Source organism: Scedosporium apiospermum, assembly GCF_000732125.1.
Source record: "Scedosporium apiospermum strain IHEM 14462 chromosome Unknown SEQ_SAPIO_0143, whole genome shotgun sequence".
Taxonomy (NCBI): Eukaryota; Fungi; Ascomycota; class Sordariomycetes; order Microascales; family Microascaceae; genus Scedosporium; species Scedosporium apiospermum.
In genome coordinates this window covers 1,648,929-1,671,351 of record NW_015971844.1, presented here as the reverse complement: position 1 = coordinate 1,671,351, position 22,423 = coordinate 1,648,929, and the positions used below count along the sequence as shown (strand labels likewise).

The following is a 22,423-nucleotide window of genomic DNA, read 5'->3' as shown; positions in this document are numbered from 1 at the left end:
CGGCGGTGGCACTCGGACTTAGACACGCGGGAGCGATTGGACCGGCACCAGGGCCGGGGGCTAGAAGGAGGAGAAGAGGGTCAAGGGCTCCCTCGTTTTTGGTCGTATTCCCTTTCCCCACCACGCGTCCGCCCTGGTCGTCATTGGAAAGAAGATGATGGAATTCCATTTTCCTTGTCCTGGGCCAGAACAGCCAGGAAAGAGGCCAGGTCATCTTGGTACTGTTACTTCGAACTTGTACTTGGATACTACTACAAGTGGTCTAGCCTGGCCTGAAGGAGCAATTTGTGCAACATCTACTGTGAGTTTAGGGGTAGTGTAGTGTATGCGTACACGTTCGATGTTTCTGCCTGGTTCTTGATTCGTCATCAACCAAGATCAATCAGTGATCTGTCCAGATTTGGCCGCCAGGCCTCCTGTCACTGTCAGAGTACATTGAGTCGACTTCTAGTGTATTTGCGGTACCTTGGCTAGCTTGGTACCTGTAATACTGGGACTTATTCGAGAACTCTGACTTGTGCCTGTCATGGTGATTATCGCCAATCTCGTTGATATCTGAAATGCGCGTAAGATGCACTGCCCTTGAAGTGTCATTCGTGACTCTCATCGTCACTGCCGTCATCAGAGGGAACCAATTGATGCCTGGGGCTTATCGCAGTACTTGGTACAACAGAGCTCATGTGGTCGCGGCTGCAGCTGTCCCTCTGCTCGCAATGCACGCAACGGCTAGCGAACGTGGGCAAGAGCATGCAGTACCAAGTACAAGTACGGCTGGGAAGTAGCCCCTAGCTGGAATTGGACGGCCCATTGCAGTATGAACATCAACATTAAAGTACTGGTACTATTGCCCATCCTTCAGTGGGTTCAATTGTTAGTGGCACCTTGCAGTGGACTCTCGCCTCCCCGCCCCACCCCACGTTTTCACACCTGAGTCATCGACCTTTGAGCCCCGGTCCAAATTCGCCTCGTCCCGAGTTCTTCCCGGTACCTTCGTACTTGTGGTAAATTCCTTGTTCCCATTTGTATCAGCGCCAGGCCCGAGGCCCCTTCCGCGAAAAATTTCCCCCAACCACCAATGTAATTGATTGTGTCTCACTCCAGCGCGACTTCCTCGTTAAATCAACACCGAAAAAAAAAGAGGAAATAATACCACAACCCTCGCTGCCTTAATCCCGCGGCTTCTTGACTCTCGTTTCTCTCTTTTGTTTCTTTTTTTCCTCCTTCCCCCTTCTTTGGAACTTCACGACTTTACACTTAATATCCCAATCCAACTTTTTAATACCATCCTAAGGTAGCGCGTTTGTTTGACAGCGTGGGTTGCTGTCAAATGAACCTGCATTCAAGCTTTAACCCTTCTTTTCATGTAAGTTGACGCTTCAATTGTCTTGCTCGTCCGATCGATTCCGTCGAGTCGTTTCACCAAGCTCCCTGGCTCCGTCTTTCTTGGCCTTAGCTGCCCCGAATATTCCCTACCTGGCCGGATATTGAGCTCATGTGGCACCACCTCACCGGTCCTCATCTCTCTCAGCTGGAGACGGACACACGAACACAGGCACACACACCCTCATTGCTTGGCCCGTATGACGATATGCATACTAACCTAAGATTGCCTTGCTTAGATTTCGTAGCCCATCCATCTAAATGCCCGCTCCTTACTCATCGCTGTACCAGAATTTCATCCGCTCCGGATTAACGAAATCTGTTACCTACGGCTACGCCCAATCGGTCGTTGCTGTCTCTCACCCTCACCTCCTCAACTCCCAGAACCGTTCCTCCTTTGCTCGTCGACAGAGCCACCGCTTCAGCAGACTCCATACCCTCCAGACCCAAGCCGCGTCCGCGTTCCACTCCGAGAGGCAGGCTCTTGCCAACCTCTCCACCGACAAGCGCCATGATCGCACACTAAGTCACGGAGGCCTCGATGCCTACTTCGAGGCCCTGAAGAAGCGTGAGGCGGAAGCAGATGAAGAAGGTGCTGAGGAGGAATGGACCCAATTCGAATTCCAGAAGCGTATCGAGTGGAAGCCTACCCCGGCTTCGATTCTTCTGGGTGAAGTCAAGGTTGGCCCTGACGGCCAAGTGACTGAGCAGAATGCCGGAGAGGGTAGCATAAGCCCCGAAGACCAGGCAGTCCTGGCGCACATTGACGCTGCTCTAGAGGAGGCTATCGAGGAGAGAAGACGCGCTGAGGCCATTGAGGAGGAGCCAGAGACTGCAGAGCGAATCGCAACGCCTGCTGCTTCTGCCTCTGCCCCGGTTTCCCGTGCTCGAACCCCTGATAGGTCGAGGACGCCTGCCAGCATTGCCCGCACAGTCACGCCCCCGATCCATCCTCAAGCCCGCACCTATGCCGACCACCTTCTCTCCCTCGCCCAAGGCGGCCGGTACAAGGAGATCCCCCCGGTCTTCGAGGCCATGCTTGTTGCGGGTGTGAGGCCAATTGCCCCTGCCTACAATGCTCTCCTGCAAGCCGCCATCCAGCTGTCGTCGGAGAAGAACGAGGTCGTCTCGAAGGCGCTGGACGTCTACGCCGACATGCTCCGCCGCAAGGTCTCTCCCGACAGCGAGACCTACAACATTCTCGTCGATCTGCTGGCGAGCCGATCCCTCGAAGTTTCTCATCTCAAGAAGTCCCTCGAGGAGAAGAGGATGCGATACGGTGGCTTTGAGGAGGCTGGCAAGTTCATGTTCGCTTCCCACGAACTCGAATTTGCCATTCTCAGCGAGGACGATCGCCTCGATCTCGCCTTGCGGCTCTTCGACTCGTCCGTTGCCACCCAGAACGCATGCTACTCATCCGAGACCTACACGCAGGTCATCACTGCGTGTGCTACCGCCGGCCGTGTTGACGACATGCTTCGACTCTTTGAGCACATGGAGGAAACTGGTGCCATCCCGATGGCGTCCATCTTCCCCGCCATGATCACTGCCTTTGCCAAGGCTGGAGACCTCATCAGCGCCGTCGAATGCTACAACGAGTACCGGGCTCTGGCCATTGCCAACGACCAGGGCGAGGCCACCATCGCTGCTCGTGCGGATTCTATGGTTTACGCCGCTGTCATTAATGCTTACATCGTTTCTGACAAGATTGAGGGTGCCATGAAGTTTTACAAGAAGATTGTCCGGGAGTATGGCGTTGGCGTCTCCGACATCAACAATGCTCTCGTTGCCAGCGGCTTCGTTGACGGCTTCATTCGACGCGGCATCTATCAGCATGCTCTTCGATGGGCGCTCTCTGTAGAGAACGAGGCTAAGACTAGGGTCATGTCTCGTGTTGCTACCGCCGCTGCCGACCGGGGCGACAAGGCGACTGCCGTTGCTGCTTTTGCCCACATTCCTCTCGGCGCTTCTGAGATCACGGGTCCCACGTCGGCTCTTCTCGCTCTCAGCATCCGGGAGGGCGATGTCGCCGCGGCTACCCGCTACTGGCATGTCTTGAGCAACCCCGCTCTCGTGCCCACTCAGTCCTTCATCGAGCCCACCGTCATGTATGCTGTCGGTCTCATGTTGACTGGCCAGGTTGCCGAGGGCTTGACGCAATCCGAGATCATGTTCGACAGGATCCGGGCCGCCGCCGGAAACCACAAGGATATGCCTTTGGTGGATGAGATTGAGGAGGGTGTTGCCTACATTGCTCGATTCATGGAAAGCCGGGGTCTTTCGGACCCCCGAGAGATCACTCCCCCGCTCTCCACCATGTCTCCTGCCCCCTTCACCAACTCCCCGTACTTGTCGACCCCCACCGTCAGCAGCTTCGACGACAGCTTCGATCCTTATGCCCACAACACCGACTTCAAGGGCTCGTCTTTGATCTCTGACGAGCTTGAGGGCTCTCATGGACGACGTGGTCCCCGTCTCAACGAAGCTCTCACCCGATTCCGAAATATCCGCCGGGCCGGTCGTCACCCGCGCTACATCACCTACGCCAAGCTCATCTCGGCTGCCGCTCGCGAGGGCAAGTTCGACCTCTGCAACGACATTCTTGCGATGGCTAGGAGCGATGTTCCTCTCCTTCTCCAGTATGCTGTTGTCCGCTACGGTTGGTCGTCCATTCTCGATGCCATGATCGGTGCTTGCCTTAGCGTCAGCAATCGTGCCATGGCCGAGACTTTCCACCAGGAGCTTCTTAGCATGGGTGCCACCCCCACCGCCAACACCTACGGTCTCTACATCACCACCCTCAAGGAGTCGACGAAGACTTTCGACGAGGCTACCGAGGCCGTCAAGATCTTCCACCGTGCCCGCGCTGAGGGTGTCGAGCCCAGCTCCTTCCTCTACAATGCTCTCATTGGCAAGCTCGGAAAGGCTCGCCGCATCGATGACTGCCTCTTCTACTTCGCCGAGATGAGGGCTCTTGGCGTCAAGCCTACTTCGGTCACCTACGGAACCATTGTCAACGCTCTCTGCAGGGTAAGCGACGAAAAGCTTGCCGAGGACCTCTTCGAGGAGATGGAGTCGATGCCCAACTACAAGGCTCGTCCCGCTCCTTATAACAGCATGATGCAGTTCTTCCTTACCACCAAGCGTGACAAGTCCAGGGTCCTCGCCTACTACGAGAGGATGAAGTCGAAGGGAATTGCGCCCACCTCGCACACCTACAAACTCCTGATTGATACTCATGCCTCTCTCGAGCCTGTGGATATGGAGGCTGCTGAGGCCGTCTTGGAACAGGTGCGGTCCGCGGGTATGCGACCCGAGCCTGTCCATTATGCTTCCCTCATTCACTCCCGCGGCTGCGTGCTCCACGACTTGGAGGGCGCCCGCAAGGTGTTCGACTCGGTCATGGCGGACCCATCCGTACCGACCAGCGCGTGCATCTTCCAGGCTCTGCTCGAGGCCATGGTCGCCAACCACCGTGTTGCCGACTCTGAGCCAATCCTCGCACTCATGCGTAAGAAGCGAGTGGAGCTTACCCCTTACATCGCCAATACGCTGATCCACGGTTGGGCTGCGCAGAAGGACATTGCCAAGGCCCGATCCATCTACGATGTCGTCGGCCGTGACAAGCGAGAGCCTAGCACGTACGAGGCGATGACCCGGGCTTTCCTCGCCGTGGAGGAGAGGGATAATGCCCAAGGTGTCGTCCGCGAGATGCTCAGCCGTGGATACCCCAGCGCCGTTGTCAACAAGGTTCTCGAGCTCTTGGGCGGCGGTGAGGAGACTGCAGCTGCTGCCTAAAACGGAGAAGAAAAACAAAAAAGGCCCGTAACACGGCCTTTTGGGCAGTGAATCGCCAACTGCTCGCTCCATCCCCCAAGGCTCGAGAGATTTGTGACAGTCTTTCACTCTAGCCATTCCTTTTCTCCTTTTCTCTTTCCAATTGCGTTGCTTTCTTTTTCCTATGTCAAGTCTGTTGACTCTCCCATCTGACTGTAATATGATACCCCGGGGGACTGGTCGAAGAAGCATAGAAGGCAATTGTTTTTTCTGTTTGGGATAATTTTGGGTTGGTCGATGGGAGGGACCTTAGACTCTTGTTTGTTTGTGTTTCAAGCTCATCGAGCATCTCGGCAGCACGGCCCGATTTCTTTTCTCTTCGTTTCTTTTTACTCCCATTCCATTACCTTTTTCCTTGTGTCATCACCATTTCCTTTGTCTGAATCTCTCGCAAAGTTTGTTTTCTGGCCTCAGAACATTTCTACAAAGGTGGACAACGGCGTTTTATCGAAGGTGTACCAAAAAAGAACAACGGGGTATTTCATTTTTCAGGTCTCTCGGGGGGGAAATTCTATCAAAGGGCAAAACCAAAAAAAGGGATCTTCATTTTCGGGCTTGTAATCCACTAATTCGGACAAGACCCCCTTCATATGGACATAAACTCCACTCTGCATAACAGCACGGCGAAAACAAGCGAGATCTCTGGGGGTTTGGGTTTCATGATATTTGATAAGGGCAGCATAGAAAAAGGGGATCCGGATCATGGGAAAAACATTTGTTTGTTTTGATTCTTCGGGTGTTTTTTTACATGGAACGGTCCTTTTGTTTGGCTGCATTGTTGGATAGGAAGATCCTGCCCGTTGAGGAGAAGATATATAAATGGCTTAACAGGCCAAACTATTTCGCTTTCCGTTCTGTTCCTCAGCTATTCGATTCCTCTAGTCTGGTGTGGTGAAGTGTGAGATGAAGAGAGTCCATTGATCCCAACTAAACAGAACACCTTACCGTCAACGACAACATATCTTCTGAACGCTCTCTACCCGGAGCTTAAACCTAGGAACCAGTTGAACCTGCGCCCAGAATCCACCCAGTCTCGTATCTTCGACTGTAGTAGAATCGTCGGTTTCACCCGAGCTTACCTGGGGCGCTTTCGTTGAGACAATGATCGGCAAAGGACGTTTCCACCTACTGCCCCCGCCAGCGCCACCGCTCTCGGTTTCTGGGGAAGGCTGGTGGCTAAGACGAACGTACGGGGTGTCTGGGTGATGGAGCGTGATGTCTCGGCCTTCGCGAGAACCACTCATGGTCTTGATCTTTCGTTGTGATCTAGGTTAGCTTGCCACCGTCCTGCCAGTTGTTAGGGTTTGTGAGGATGTTTCTTACCACCAGTATCATTGCCTCAGCTCGTTCGTTCGTTTCCAGGGATGCAAACGGATACTTCTCCGTATATACATTCTCAAACAACTCGCCGGTCCCCAACTGTACGGACTCACAATGGCCTTCGAGCAACCCGATGGATGATGTCACCACCTTGCCCCCGCTGCCGTAGACGAACTCAATGCCGTTTATAACCTTATCCCCGAAGAAGGCACGAATGCCAGTCATTGACAGCGTGTTACCGGCCGTGTCAACCTCGGTATAGGGAAAGATCCGAGCCTCTCGCTTCTGCCGTTCGCTCAACGGCGGAGAAGATGCCGGAGGTGTGAAATCAAGCCGTTTTCCGAAATATCTTGGTCGGGGCCGGCGGACGACGTGGAGACTGTCCCAAGAGGCGTTGATGCTCCAGGAGATTGCGTACTTGAGCGAGTGTTGTCAGTTTCTCTTTCTTGAAAATAAGAAACACATCTACCCTTGACAAGCAAAGAGGACTTACAATCTCTTCCATGGTGTTGGTGTAGAAGTCCAGGACTACAGTGTCCTCCACATCTCCACAAAGAACCCTCTTCGAAGCACCATCCCGAGTCGTCAACTCAAGTCCCATAACCCGGCCGTTATTCTCGTCCGGCATCATATATCGATGGAAGCCATGTTCCTGCTGGTGATACCACACACGCACGTGTACAATGGCGTCTCGTTTCCCAATCTCGAAGACATCGTCTGTCTCCTCCATCCACTGGCCGACGATTCGACGATGCTCCTTCTCGCCAAACTCGAGCAGTAATCCCGACAGACAATTCTCGCGCGCCCTGTTCCTAATGCCCCGGGAAAATCGGATGCGTCGTACGCCTTGCAACGTGGAGCCTGTGACGCCGCAGCCCTGGCGCAGCATGTATGCGTCAACCCGTGGTGATGATTTCAGAAATTCCAGGGCCCTCGTTTTGACTGGATGAACATAGGGCTGGCTCAAAATATCGAGGTATGGGCAAGTAGCGATCCCGAACGATTCAATAGTATCCTCGCGGGGCTGGAATGCCTTTGTTAGTATATTGTGCACATATATCAAGGAAAGTCTACCGAGCATCGTACCTTCAACTCGGCTTCTATTCCGGTAAGCATCTCACCGGGCGGAACCTGAAATATCTTCACGCTCACAGGCTCGTAACCACCAGGCGAGTTTTCTTGGCCTTTCTGCATTCCGACCCAATTCGATTGGCCCATATTCGTCAGAACCTAATATATGGGTAAGGCAGGTCATGCGTTAGCTCTTGTAGGTTTTAAATATTTGAACAACGGAATATTGATGGGTATATGTAAAAGAGGTGGACGTCACCCTTAACGATCTCAATGGCGGTCCCCTACGTCCCCGGTAATGTTTGTCCCCGTAGACTTCTATGCAGGTTATCCGCTCCCCGAGGCGACCGAGGATGTAAAAGGACATCTCGATCGATGGTGTCCGTCGGGGATGAATCGACTGATCAAGTTCGTACGAGCCGCATGACTCTTCCGACCCGTCATCGTAGAAGAAACCGAACCCGGTGAAGAGGTTAGATTTCGGATCCATGTAGAAAGACACGCGGTTCAGCATCGACAGCCTTTCGCCTTGGTATCCTCCAAACTCGATCCGAAGACGTTCTACGTATGGAGAGGGAAAACCCATATCCAGACTATCACCACGCGTCACGAGTAGCCTGGGGATTACCCAGACGTCATCGGGCTCGTCTGGTCTCCAGAGGATGCTGGGGGTGTGTATCGGGGAATGCGGCTTGCCTGACTCCTTGGGCGGCGGGGCTGGCTCGACGACTTTGATGGCTGAGCACTTGCACACCTGGATTCCAAGTCAGCCTTGAGTATCAATGAAAAAAAATGAAAAAAAAAGGGAATGATGGAGATGAAAAACGAGAAGAATCATGGCACGGGAGATGTTCGTGAGTCGTGACTTGCATTCGTTCGAACGATCAGTCCATTTAAATGGCCTGGCCCTTCTAGCCGTGGTCCCATCTCGCCAACACGAAGCTGTTCTTTGTACTCTGGCAGGGACGGGTCGCCGAGATAGAGTCTCGTCACGTCGACATTCTCTTCGTTACGGTCAACGAAAAACGCAACGGCAACCACGGCGTCGTCCACCAAGTATGCTCTGATCCAACAGATGCGGTGCTCGGGCTCGACGTCGATGGATTGCTGGTGATCCTCGTTAAAGACGCCAGCCTCCGCGACGAGGCCGTATGACCCGTCCTCCGACTTGGAATGCACACGGAAGCCCGAAATGCAAAGTAGCTCGTTGGCCGGCCACCGTATGAACGAAGCAGTGATGAGAAGAGTCGATCTCAGCGGATCCGGGAAGAGAAGCAGTTCCTCAACGTAATGGCCCGTGAACCTCGAGTTGACAAACTCACCAGCCATCCTGCCTCTGGGCACAGGAACCCGAACATCACTCAACATAGTCCATACATCCTGAGGCCAGGTCAAGCCCTTGCAGGCCATGAGAGGATCTAAAGCTCCGCAGAGGCGCTCGAGGCATTCCCAGATTCTCCTCTTATTGCGGAGCCAGCCAGCGTTGCTCTGGGCACGGAGATGTTTGTACAAGGCACCCCAGTTGACGTTGGGCTTTGACGTCTTCAGTGAGCTGCCTGCCAAAATAAACTCCATCTCAAAGCCGGGAGTGAACCGAGACTTCCAAAAGGCCTGAGGCAGGGTTCGGTCGGTACACAATGTAGCTACGGTCCTGGACGCCAGGCGGAGGTTGCAGACGTCGGTCGAGGCCATGCTCGTGATCAGCTCGTAGATGATGTCCAGAGGCAGGAGACGGAAGGGATCCGTGGCATAGGAGAAGCTGCTTCCTTTTTCTGACGCCTCGCTCATCCAGTGCATGGTCCAATCCTTGGTCGCTTGGTCATTCGGGAAGCGGCCAGCCAGAGTCAAGGGGTTTTCCGAAAGCGGATCTTCGGCGAGAAAGCCGAGATGCTCGGGAAGCCCTCGAGAATACTGTGTCAGTCCGATGATGCGTCGGAACTGCGAGGCCCCGCCGAAGGTGTGGTCGATTTGCATCAGGCCGTAGCCGTCCATCTGGTGGGCGTTGAAGAGAGAAGAGAGGTGATGAACGAGTGCCCGGACGAGTTCCCGGGGCTCAGTTTTGTCCCCAGCAATCATCTTTCGGAACACTGTCCTCGACACTAGCATCCGCCAGCAGGCTTCATGGAATGGATACGGGTCGAGGTGGCCGAATTCCTCCACTTGTTCGATGGGCTCGTCGACCAGCTCGTAGTCGTTCCTGGTACCAATGTGATCCTCCCATTCATCGGGGAACTCCATAACTATATCCTCAATGACAGTGGGCTTTGTGAGCCGCGGAGATCTGCAATTTGGGCCTGTGCCTGTGCCCATCACGACTAATATATTTTTCGAATCATTAGCAAGGTATTGCGAAAAAAGTCAATTACGAAGCGGGGAAAGGCACTCACCGGCTCGGGCTCGATTCATCCAAGGCAGCATATTCATGTCCGGAACAGGGTTGATGGTGACATTTGGAGAGAGTAAAACCCCACAGAGGGAGCAGAAGATATTAGGGGGCATCGCGATCTTTCAAATCGTACGGACGACCATATGAGAAAGGGAAAAACAATGCGATGGTTGTCGGTGTGTGATGCTGCGTTTGTGCGATGAGGGCGAGAGAGGGCGAAATGTCGTGGTAAACCAGCGGATTTTCTATATTCGTCCTTGTTTGTGTCGCTCAGGTTGTACAACCAACATGATCAATAGGAATCGAATGAAAAGGCCAGGGCGCGTTTGCAGATTTGCGCCACAGCGGGGGATTTTTTTTCTGCAAGCAAACAATCTCGAGGCTGGTTGGATTCGTTTGTAGAAGATCCTGATGAAACGTGGGAAATACGTCGTCTCCCTGTTGCCCAGCCCTACGGATATAGATGCTGGGCAGTCACCGTGTTTGAAGGAGAGCGAGCCAACGCTAAGCAGAATTCACATTGTATGAATATCCAAGTGCAGGTTTGGAGAGATTGGGTATCTTAGATTGACTATTGTCTTGGAGAAAACAAAAAGAAACCTTGATAACATATTAGGGTAGAGGATCCTCTATGTAATGGTATCTATATCTATATACATTTATTCGTGAGAGAGAGAAAGAGAGAGAGAGTGTGTGTGCGTGTGTGTCTGTGTGCATGCTCGGGTGCGTGGTGTGTGTTGCCCAGCTTCAGTAGGCCCGCCGACGTCCTAATATCATCTTCACCTCCGGACACCACTCCTCAATCTCCGTCATATGGCCCGATTGCCATCTCGACGGCTGATGATAGCCAAGGGGCCGCTCATGGTATATCGACTCAACAGCGAAATATTTGGCCGTTTCCTCAGTAGGCAGCACGACACCCTGCCCTACCCGGGCGGACGTCTGGTTGAAGAACCACTGGTCCTCAAACTGGACGCCGCTGTGCTCAAAGTCGGACTCCTGCGTTATTTGCAGGAAGAGTTTCGGGTTCCGTATCGATAGGCCGCCGTTGTAGCCTTTGCCGTACGCTTTCTGGATCGGTGCGCCGATATAGTCGTAGCCGAAAAAGTCCTCGACGGCCTGTTCGGCCTTGGAGCAGATGATGCTGTCGGTTTGCCATAGGAGGATACGGTAGGCCGACTGCAGCTGCTCCCAAAACCAAGGGCTGGTTAGGAATAGCGACACCGCGCGACTGCTTTTCAGTTGGGTTTCGGGAGGCAGGAAGCGGACCTCAATCCTGCCAGCGTCGAGTGCGCGGTCAAAGGCCAGGCTCGATGGTGATTCCCAGAACTCTTCTAACGTGAAGAGAACAACGGACCAATGTGGGCCGAGAACATTGGAAAAGTGCAGCATAAGAGGGATGAGGTTCGGCGTCGCTTGAGTCTCTATTACTACCGCCAACGGCCTGCCGTCGTTGATGTTGTTGATGTCGTTTGATTCGAAAGTTGGAGAGGCATCACCGGGATGCTCCGTTGCAGAACCAGCCCCCGCTGCTTCTGGTAGGGATTCTGGTATGCCATCATCCTGAGTTAAGGTTAGCAGGTGCCGACGATTTTTGTTTACCGGAACAAGGATGGTTGGCGAAGCATTAAAGCCAAGACACTCACATTTCCACTAGACGTTAGGACCACAACCCACACAACCACGAGGATCAGTAGCGCAATAAGGGATCGCGATTTTGTGGATCTGCTCTCGGAGAGTATTACCGCCATCGTCCAAGTGTCTAGTAAAACAACGAAGGAGAAGAAAAAGAAGACGAAGGAAAAAAAAAATTGAAGTGCAAGTATACTCGAAAAAAATAAGTGAAGTTTTAATGAATGTATGTATGCTCGTATCTGCGGGAGCCCTCTAGCGCTTCATCAAGCTAGCTTCGCCAAAGGTAGCGTGGATCGTCCGAGAAAAGAAGAATGAACAAAAGGAAATGAGGAGAATGGGGAGGACTTCATATTCAAGAGTCTACGAACAGAGGAAACTGCCAAAATTTTTTTTTTCTTTTTTCTTTTTTCTTTTTTCTTTTTTCTTCTTTTTTTCTTTTTCCTTTTTGTTTTCATTTTCATTTATTTATTTATTTTTTTCCTCCTTTTGCTTTTTTTTTTTTTTTTTTTTTTTTTTTTTTTTTTCCACCCTGCTACGCTGGTTCGTCTCGAAACCAGCCACCGACCTTCTATCGTTCGATAGCGTCGTTTGCCATTTGGTCATCGCCAACATGATTGCGTCTTCGCCCGAGGAGGACGCGTCGCCCCCCTGTGGGTGCTCAGTGGAGTGCGTTGTTTCGTGTTCCATCTTCAAACAGCCCTGCGGAGACGCCCGAGATAAGCGCCAGGGGGAAATCCTTCAGTCTGTCCACGTGGGGGTCTCCGGCTCTCTGTCTCGCGGAGTGTTTTGACATCGATTGTTTAATTTCATTCGGAAATCCCAAGCGGGCGCTTCAAGCAGGGGTTTCGTTCGCTAGAAACCACAAAACTGAGCAAGACTCTGATATGAAGACTCGATGAGCGATGCCCTTATTTCTTCACCCCGCTGTCAACTGTCAATGAGACTCGGGTAGGTTTTAAGGTTCCGTTGCCTTTTGCCGATCGGTGCGACACTGTGACGGAACCGTCTCATTCTTGGCCTTGGCCCGACAGACCGGTAACCCCAAATAAGTATGGGTGAGCTAATTGGGGCTGTTCGCGCCAGACATGGCATGGCCTCGGGTCGGTCGATTAGGCAAGCGAGCATGCGGTCAATTGAACGGCCTAGTCTTAGGCCTGCTGCAGGTCTCGTCTCAACAAGGGGGGAAGGAGTAGAAAAGACTGGACGATGTTGCTCGGGAAGAAGCCCAGGACCAACACTGCTTGCGGCGCAGTCCCAAGACGTGGGTTGTGTTATTTTTGGATCTCGTAGACATACAAACATGGCGTGAGAACGCCAGAGGATGAAGATCGACTACTACTCGGCGAGGAGAGAGGGGACTGGCGGCTGTTCAGGGTATTGATGTTCGCCGGATCTTGCCCACGCACCCCTCGCGTGTTTATCATGAGGGAGAGTTAAGTTCTGTGCTACTCAATATCCGTCATCGCATCGTTCCTGTGTAACTCTCTTCCTGGCACTTCTCACGCCCGGTGCCTTGCAGCTTCAAACCAGGCTGCGGGAGGCTTGATTTCTTCTTCTCCGTAATTGTGCCCCGATCACCTCGCCGTTCGCGATGGCGACAACGCCGACCGAGATCGTCGTAAGCGGAACCTCCGTCACCCTTCTTCCACTCCCGACTCCCTGGCCACAACCACCCGAATGCTCTACGTTCATGTATCGGCAACTCGAAGGGACTCTCCTCGCCTGGGATCCCGTGTACGGCATCTCCTTTGCGGACGCTGCTCGCACATGCTTTCCACCTCAGGTCACTTCGTGGAGATTTCAGCAGGCGACTGGCACGGTCTTCACGGCGCTGGGCCCGACCTTTGCGTGTCCGGAGGCGTACAAACCAGTTCAGACGCTTCTCGTCGAGGAAAATATCCAGGAGATATTCTGCTGTCCCACGTATGAAGCCATCGGTTGATCTCTTTCTTTTATCCTCTGGCATATCGATTGGTGAAAGCGGTTAGCTAACATGACCGGAACTCAAAAGGTCATACAGGCTTCTAGTGGCACAACCGATCTCGCCAGAGTTCCCGTCCCAATGTATAAGCACAGCGACACGCGGACAGATTTTAATCTTCCTTAATTTCGGCTTGGTATCACCATCGGAAATTACAGCCGCGACCACTGTCTCGACGGTGGCAGAGGACAGGGTCACAATATTCGCCGGGCCCGTGAACGGCTTCAACGTCGGGAGTCAGGTGACGAGCACAGGAGGACAGGACGACACTAATACCAGCATTCCCGAACCCGCAGGCGAAGCACCCAGCGAACTCTCCAAGGAGACGCCAGGGTCAGGTCCGTCGCTAGGATTAAGCGTTGGAGTGTCCATTGGTACTGTGCTGGGGTTGATCCTCGTTGGACTTGGGGCGTGGTTGTTCTGGAGGAAAAGGAGACGCAGACATGCGACCAAGCAGATTCCCTCCGGGGAATCGTGGAACAGCAGTGCCGTAATGCCCGTAGCGACTGGACAAGAGATTCAGTGGACGGGATGGACGCCGAAGGCCGAATTGCCGGACCAGTCGCAGAAAGTGCACGAATTATATGGAAACGGTTAGGGGGGACGAGAAATAATTCAATACTGTATATAATCTTGTTAATAGTCTAAGTCGTTATATATCCTAGGCAGGAGCAATTGGAATGTTAGATTTCCAGGCTTGAATCTGGTGAGAATTGGGAGAATCAGCCAAAGATGTGGCTTTCCCTTTCTGCTAGATCCAAAAGCGGTGAAGGGACAGCTTATCTAATCTTATCGCGATAAGGAACCATCAAAAAAATTAATTCTGCACCGTCACCCCGCCAAAAATTTAGATTCTACAGAGGTAGAATTTAGATAGAATCCTTATTTCATCGTGGGAACCTTTCCCAATCCAGTGCACCTCGACACTCCTCCCATATCCGAGGTATCGAAGCGCACTACAACTTGAGATGGCGGACGATGGTATGATTCTCAACTTTGAACTGGGGGACGCCCCTTTGAAGCCCCGGGTCAAGGTAAAGGGCGGGCGCTGGCGAGATCGGGTGGAGGCCCAGCGGTCGCTGAAGGGAGGGACTTCGTCGTCAGCGGGGCCTGCTAAGGGGTCGAATGCGGCGCGGCTAGGGAGGAGAGGCGGACCCGAAACGAATGGGAAAGATGACCGTGGCGAGGACGAGAGGCCGGTGAAGAGAGTCAAGTTCGACGGTCCTGTTGGGAAGCCGGCTCAGAACAAGGGTCCAGGTCAGAACCAAGGGGGTAATTCGGGCTCGGGACGTCAGATTACGTCGAGCCTTTTCTCTTACAATCCCACGCCGGTCACGAAATTCGGCGAGAAGGATGCCGAGGAGGAGGCCGAGCCCGCGGAACCTTCGAATGCGCCGTTGGCCGAGGACTCGTTCAAGGCTCTAGGCTTGTCGGATCGATTGGTGAGCGAACTCGCGAAGCTCAAACTAGACAAGCCAACTGCGATCCAGAAGAAGACGATACCCATCATGATCAACACCACGAGCGATGCGTTCCTGCAGGCTGAGACCGGATCCGGAAAGACCTTGGCCTATGTGCTGCCGATGCTTCATCGCGTCTTGGCTCTTAGCCAGACCTCACGTCTCCATCGAGACTCGGGAATTTTCGGTATTGTTCTCACGCCGACGAGAGAATTGGCGAAACAGACGTACGCGGTCATGTCTCAGCTGTTGAAATCGACGCCGTGGCTTGTGGCGTCGCCCGTCATCGGTGGCGAGTCGAAGAAGTCCGAAAAAGCGAGGATACGGAAGGGGGTCAACTTTCTCATCGCTACGCCCGGTCGTTTGGGCGATCATTTGCAAAACACCAAGGTGCTGAAGCTCAGCACGGTGAGGTGGTTGGTTCTCGACGAGGGCGACAGGCTTATGGAGATGGGTTTCGAAGACGACATCCAGAGGATTTTGTCCCAGCTGAAAAAGGCCGAGGTTGCGCCAAAGACGTACGACGGCGTTTCCCTCGCACAGTTGCCGGATCGGCGGATAACGGTTCTGTGCTCGGCTACGATGAAGATGAGCGTGCAGAAGCTGGGAGACATGAGTTTGAAGGATGCCATCCATATCGAGGCTGCCAAGGAGGAGACGAGGAAGGACGAGGTGCAGGATGCCGCCAACTTTTCCGCCCCTGCTCAGCTGAAGCAATCTTACATCGTTGCGCCGGCGAAGCTTCGACTCGTTACGCTCCTCTCGTTCCTCAAGTTTACGTTTGCGCGGAAAGGATCGGTCATGAAGGCCATCGTCTTTATTTCCTGCGCGGATTCAGTTGATTTCCACTACGAGTTACTCAAGGCGCCCGCCGAGGGCCAAGCCTCGGAAAAGGCGGGAGAGTCCTCATCCAACAACTTGACTGCCAACACCGTCGCCAACGCTGCCTACATTACCTCGGCGGCGAACAAGACAATCGTCCTGCATAAGCTGCACGGCTCGCTCCCACAGCCGGTGCGGACTGCTACCCTGCGCGCCTTCTCCGACTGCGGTGACCCGGCGGTCTTGATCACGACGGACGTGTCTTCGCGTGGTCTCGATATTCCGTCGGTCGATCTCGTCGTCGAACTCGATCCGGCGTTTAGCGTTGCGGACCATATCCACCGAATCGGTCGAACAGCGCGTGCTGGACGACCTGGAAAAGCCGTCATTTTCCTGCTCCCCGGCAGCGAGGAGGGCTACGTGTCACTGATGACGTCCGGCGCGTCCGTTCCCACTCCGCAGCTCTACGACGGCGTTCTCCAAAAGGGACTCTCCATCCCTATGGAGCTGCCGTTCGAGACACACTCGAAGGTAACCGAGAGCCAGTCATACACGGAAAAGGCCGAGGCGTTACAGCTCCACTTCGAGCAGCGTCTCCTCGACGATCGAAAACGGCTCGAGCTCGGCCGCAACGGATTCAAGTCGCACATTCGCGCGTACGCCACGCACGTCAAGGAAGAACGGTGCTACTTCGACATGACGCAACTGCACCTGGGCCACGTGGCCAAGAGCTTTTGCCTGCGCGAGGCGCCCGGTGGTATCGGGAACGGGATCGACAGGAAGGCGGGCAAAGCCGGGAAAGCGACGGCCGGTAGGGGCAAGAGGGGTAGGGATGACGATGAGGGGGATACGGAGGTGGATGTTAAGGCTGGGAGGGATTTGTTTATGCGGATGGGGAGGATGGCAGCGAATGCTGGGGCGAGTGAGTTTAACTTGGGGTGATGGGGGTATAGATGTTGGTGGTTGTCTTTGCATGTTGTTGGCGTTGGAAGCTGCTTTTTTTTATGTTTTCTTTATGCATGAGCGAGTTGATGAAGATTTTCGTGGTCTTGTTGCCTCTAGATGACATCTATATACTCTTATCTCTTGTGAGAAATGATTTGCGCTCCTCCAGTTATCCATCGTACAAATCCTAAGTCGCTTGAGAAACCCTGTCTTATATTATACACGCACCAAAGTTCCAGACGTGCGGAGCCCCGGTCCCCGCCCGAGAGAGGTGTTGGTGTCTGAGTTGACGTGAGTGACTGCGGATCTTTTAGGAGCAGATTGCCGTAGAGGCTGGGGCTGGCCTTACCGATTAGAGGGATGAGATTAAGTAGCCCACTCAACAGAAGAGGGTACGCCGGTGTAATTGAATCGATGACCCAGCGAGATGAGAGGCACTGATGTCTCACCGCGTAGATCTTCAACAAACCAGCCTCTTCGCAAACTCCGCCCATAAAAATACCAGCTCCATCTCCAAGAAGAAAGTCATGACGCTTGCTTCTCCTCCCATCCCAAACTCCCTCCTCCCCTCCGCTTAAAAAGTCTCAAACCACCTCTCCGGGCCCCCAATAACCCATTCAACCCCCTTCCCCGCCAACCCCCTCGCATAAGCCCACTCCTCCCTCCCATACCCGCCCACGCCGAAAACGTGCAGCCTCGCAGTGATGGCGAAAGCGGCGACGCTCCAGGGGGCGCAGGCGTCGGACTCCATGCCGCGGGGCACGGCGGCCGTGACGAGGGCTCCGACGGAGCAGGCGGTGTTTGTGAGGACGGCGGCGTTGAGGGCGTAGGAGGTGGTGCGGAGGACGGTGGCGTGGGGGGTTGGTGTTGTTGGGTGGTTTGCTGTGCGGAGGGTGAGGAGGGCGACGAGGAGGAGGGATAGGAGGAGGATGATGCGCATTGTGTTTATAGTTTAAAGGGGTGGGTTCGGATGAGAAAGGGGAAACAGTGGAGTCTTACGAAGAGGGGTTGATTTGATCGATGAGTGTATGAAAGAGGGGATTGATGGATGATGAGGGATTCGAGAGTGAATGAAGCTTTGGTGATGTTGATGGAGATGAAGTTTCAAGATTCAAGGGTCAAAGTGAAACGAGAGCTTCCCCAGAAAACGCAACACAGAGACTGACAACAGCTGCCAGTTGCCATCTCTAGCCGCACATCACAGAGGTCTTGTTTCCTACTCTTTATTTTCTTAAAATAATCTTACAATTTTATTTCCTCTATAAAATAGGCAATATTTGGGGTAAACTCTTTTTTTTTTTATTTTTAAAAAAATTCTTTTTTTAAATTTTTATTTATATGGTTTATGTTGATAGTGCTATGGTGCTTTAAGGATGTTTGTTGATCGGACTCGAGTATTCGCTGCTTTATTGTTCCCCACATCGTCTTCCCCATCTGCGGACATTGGCCATCGCTCTTCCCCGATTTCTTCTCACCAACAATATGGACATAGCAACATCTCGACGCAGATTTTTCCGACTTGGCAGGCCCATGCCTCGACCATGGGAACCGTGAATACTTGGCACGGATCCTGCCTTTGTGGGGTCTCGCAATTGAGGGTGTCTGAATTTGACTAAGAGATTGTCAGGTGCACAGTAAGAATGAGTTCTATCTAGATGGTAAAGACTGGGGTTGGTGAGGAGCGGCTCTCCATTTAGGGAAAGGCCAGCGATTTCAGGCACTTGCGCTGCCTCAGAATTTCAAAATCCTGCTCGCTGCCGAATGGTTGGCTCTCTGGTTGGTGACGCCTTTTGCCCAATAAGAATGTTAGCCTCGTTTTCTAACTCTGGCCCAACGCAACCAAGAGACGAACGATGGATTCTGAGCAACCCCTCTTCCACAAAGTGGCTCGTATGGAAAAGCTGCGAGATGGCCTGTGGATATTGATACGCCTCAACAATCATGGAAACAGCCGGGCTTGTGGTCGGAGTCGTCGCGCTTCTCGGGCTTTTCAAAGACTGCCTCGATTACCTTTCCATTATCTCCATTGCCCGCCAGGCGGGGAGGGATCTTGATATCTTAAAGACGAAACTAGACATTGAGACGACTCTGCTGCTCCAATGGGCAACCAGGGTCCGCCTCCTCGAGCGAGATCATGACCCACGACTAGATGATGGTCTAATTCAGCAGGCAGTTTTCAAAATTCTCCAGCAACTACAAATTCTTCTAGCAGATGCAACAAAAGTCGGGAACCGTTATGGCCTTGAGAATACTTCGGAAGGATATGAAGTGTTACCGAACTCTGCGGCCATTAGCGGGCGCCGCAAGCTCAATTTTGACAAGTCCATCGCCATTGTGAGCGCCCGGGTCAAGAAGCTGAAACTCTCGCCATTAAATCGTGCGCTCTGGGTCGCTAAAGACAAAGCCAAACTTGAAGAACTGGTTGCCGACGTCTCTTACTTTGTGGACCGACTTGACAAGCTTGTTCCCGACATATCCGACGGGATGCGTGTTACACATCTCTTGATGCGGGAGGACATCCAGAGCGGGCTTCCTACCAGAGAACTCGTGCTAGTATGCGATGCCTCTGAGGATGGGACTATCGCTGCCCAAGCAGCCATAGAAGGGCTTGAGACACAGTTTCACGAAAACATGTTGAAACTGCTCGCGTACCCAGAGATGCAGTCGCGCGAGTACAGCATCTCCCCCGCGCATAAGGCAACATTCCAGTGGGCTTTGCGAACCCCCCGAGGCAATCAGCACTGGGATGACTTGTCTAGATGGCTAAAACGCGAGACAGGAGTCTACTGGATACGGGGAAAAGCTGGGAGCGGCAAGTCTACTCTCATGAAATACCTATGGTACGAGCGCCGCACGAAAATGCTCATCTCGGAATGGGCCGGTGACAACCCACTCCTGCTGGCGAGTTTTTACTTTTGGAGGATCGGCACAAACCGCCAACATTCCATTGAAGGCCTCCTCAGATCCATAATCTGCCAGATATTACGCTTCTGTCCTCGCTCAGCGCGGATGCTCTTTCCTACGCTCTGGGATACAGTGCGTAGTCGACCAGAAGAGATGACGCTGGAAATGCCTCGGGTGCAAGAGCTCAAGGACGTTCCTCTGAAGATGAGACAAGTCGACGCGTTGAAGGATGTCAAAGTGTGCTTCTTCATCGATGGACTTGATGAGTTTTCCGGAGATTATAGAGAAGGTCTTGATTTCCTGCTAACGCTTAGTGCCCGGCCAAACACCAAAGTCATTGTCTCTAGCCGCCCCGAGCCAGTTCTCGTAGACATACTAGGACATAGGCCCAACCTCCGCCTTGAGGCTCTGACAAATGAGGATATCAGCACGTACGTGCATGCCACGTTGACTCCTCACCCTTATATCGGGCTACTCATCGACGTGGACGCTACTTCGGAAAGCGCAGCTAACGAACTGATCGAGGACATTGTAAATAAGGCGTCCGGCGTATTTCTCTGGGTCGTTCTCGCTTGTCGGTCTCTTCTCGACGGCTTTGCGGCATATGATACGATGTCTGAGTTGCGGAAACGAGTTGACGAGTTACCTCCGGATTTGGAAGAGCTCTTTAAGTATATGCTAAACAAGGTTGATAAACGGTACAAGACCCAGGGGGCCAGAATACTCCGAATCTGCTACCACCATCAGTCTCTAGGCATGGGAATTACTATACCCGCTGTTGGACTCGCATATCTCGAGGAACAAGAGATGGGTTCGGCTCGGAAGTCGTCCATGGGGCCAATTTCGGATCGCCAGGCCGGACAAAGGTGCGTCATCTTAGAAGGGCGGCTAAGGAGTCGGTGCGGAGGTCTTCTGGAAATCCGCTCGAGGACGTCCCCGTGCCGATGCTCCCGTTGGTCCTCGCCAGACGCGATCCTCTCGGGCTCAACGGTGGAGTTCATGCACCGCACGGTTTTCGATTTCCTGAGATGCGACGGCGTGTGGTCTATGGAAGTTCTTAGTCTGGGCGACCGGCCGTTTAATCCAGATGCTGCTCTAGCAACGTTGTTGCTCCACGCCGCCCGCAACATAGCATCGAAAAGAAGCTTGGCCTGTATATGGGAGGCCGACGAGTCACACCAGCACTATATTGCGGTCGCTATCTCTTACATCACGGCATCAGTCCGTACGTGTGAGGACACCGCAATCGCTCTTCTGCTGAAGTTAGAGCAACTTCTCCGCGACAATTCGATCACGGGAACGTGCAGAAATACTAGAAAAGGCACTACACAGCAGATGGGGGCGAAGGAATTCGTTTTCTGCCTTGCCGTCGAAATGGGGCTCTGCCCTCTCGTCCAGCGATACATTGAAGAGCTGAAGTACTCGGATTATAAGCTCACACCATGTTATCCTCTCCTTGTCCATGCGTCCGGGCGCTACTTCGTCAAGAACATATATCCGCAGGCGTCCGCCTTCCTCATCCATCCTCGGAACACTGGTTGCTCCCTCCGAATGCTTAAATTACTCTTACCACTAGGGTGCAACCCCGAAGAGAAATTCGTATTCCACGGCGTGAAAGTCTGGTTCGGGGAACTTCTCTCGTTTGAAGTACCTGGAGATCACAAAGCAACCAGATCGCCAATGCAGATAACGTGCGCAGCAATTCTCACGAAGCGTCAGGAGATCCAGGAACTACGCCGCCTTGCGCTGTACGTTACGGTTGGGAACGCCAAAGTTGAGGATAACGTCGCAGCAACAGTTGAGGGCTTTAAGAAAGAGGTAGAAAGTGACTGTCACCGATTCAACGCTCGAGAGAAAAGCGAGATACGTACATTGGTAGACTCGATATTGAGATGTTCGTCGAAAAATGCCAACCGTGATCTGGACGGCAAGCGAGTCCTGAATATGTCGACAAGGGATGGAAACGCAGTTCCAAGGGAAAGTCTACCACCGTTGCTCATTGAAAAACAGCCTAGCTGGTGGGAGCAGATCTGGGCCTTCCCCCTCTTTCTAGACACCTACGTCCCGTTCCGAAATTCTGAACCGAGCCAATAACGCAGGGTCTCCCTGGCTCAAATATATATATTCACACCATCAACTCGGAAAGCTTAACTCGACTTGCAGGTCCTGAGTTTATCAAGCTACGACCTACGTACCCTGGGGTGAATCGGTGGCCTAGGCGATGTGACGACAAGGTAATTTCGACTATGAGGCCGGGCGGCACTAAACTCGTAACTGCATGATATGGACCTTGTGGTTTCCCATATACAGATAGTCCCCCTGCCGTGATGGCCGATAGTTATGGAATCTGCTGAGCTGATTGAATACATGAAGATTTGATCCTGAACCTAGGATTGCCGAGTTCTTCAAAGGATAGTTAGTGTGGGTGAAATCGATGTTATTGTTCTTCGGAAGAAATTCCCCAAAGGGGAAATTCTTCCCATGGAAACTAAGAACTACGAGAGGTCATTTAGGCATCTGGCAACAGTTGGCCCAAGCTGCCAACCTGCCAACAGTTAGTAATATAGAAGGCGGCGAGGTTACTCACCAATGTCTGAAATAGCAGTTCGGGGTTACCGGGATCCTGCAGTCATTTCTTCTTCTTACATTGCTCAACCTCTTCGGCCCATGCCAAGTCCTCTC

At 53.0% G+C, this 22,423-nt stretch overlaps 4 protein-coding genes and 3 pseudogenes across 4 annotated transcripts; 4 read left to right on the top strand and 3 right to left on the bottom strand.

Annotated features, from left to right (window-relative positions):
- Positions 1-1,641: 1,641 nt before the first annotated feature.
- On the top strand, positions 1,642-5,178 carry SAPIO_CDS9757 (annotated as a pseudogene; the record flags this gene model as incomplete).
- Positions 5,179-6,282: 1,104 nt separating this feature from the next.
- Positions 6,283-10,107, bottom strand: SAPIO_CDS9756 (uncharacterized protein; the record flags this gene model as incomplete). Its single annotated transcript, XM_016791073.1, has 8 exons — positions 6,283-6,296; positions 6,347-6,470; positions 6,541-6,954; positions 7,031-7,561; positions 7,624-7,767; positions 7,925-8,362; positions 8,452-9,923; positions 9,996-10,107. The coding sequence occupies 8 exons, from the start codon at positions 10,105-10,107 to the stop codon at positions 6,283-6,285; spliced, it is 3,249 nt and encodes a 1,082-aa protein (XP_016639583.1).
- Positions 10,108-10,741: 634 nt separating this feature from the next.
- Positions 10,742-11,745, bottom strand: SAPIO_CDS9755 (Uncharacterized protein; the record flags this gene model as incomplete). Its single annotated transcript, XM_016791072.1, has 2 exons — positions 10,742-11,557; positions 11,641-11,745. The coding sequence occupies 2 exons, from the start codon at positions 11,743-11,745 to the stop codon at positions 10,742-10,744; spliced, it is 921 nt and encodes a 306-aa protein (XP_016639582.1).
- A 1,475-nt stretch (positions 11,746-13,220) lies between these two features.
- Positions 13,221-14,208, top strand: SAPIO_CDS9754 (uncharacterized protein; the record flags this gene model as incomplete). Its single annotated transcript, XM_016791071.1, has 2 exons — positions 13,221-13,552; positions 13,641-14,208. 2 exons carry the CDS (start codon positions 13,221-13,223, stop codon positions 14,206-14,208), a joined length of 900 nt encoding a protein of 299 aa, XP_016639581.1.
- A 370-nt stretch (positions 14,209-14,578) lies between these two features.
- Positions 14,579-16,834, top strand: SAPIO_CDS9753 (annotated as a pseudogene; the record flags this gene model as incomplete).
- A 577-nt stretch (positions 16,835-17,411) lies between these two features.
- On the bottom strand, positions 17,412-17,777 carry SAPIO_CDS9752 (annotated as a pseudogene; the record flags this gene model as incomplete).
- A 1,001-nt stretch (positions 17,778-18,778) lies between these two features.
- SAPIO_CDS9751 (uncharacterized protein) lies at positions 18,779-21,835 on the top strand (the record flags this gene model as incomplete). The annotated part of the gene is made up of 2 exons (XM_016791070.1): positions 18,779-21,559; positions 21,752-21,835. The coding sequence occupies 2 exons, from the start codon at positions 18,779-18,781 to the stop codon at positions 21,833-21,835; spliced, it is 2,865 nt and encodes a 954-aa protein (XP_016639580.1).
- Between the last annotated feature and the right edge of the window lie 588 nt (positions 21,836-22,423).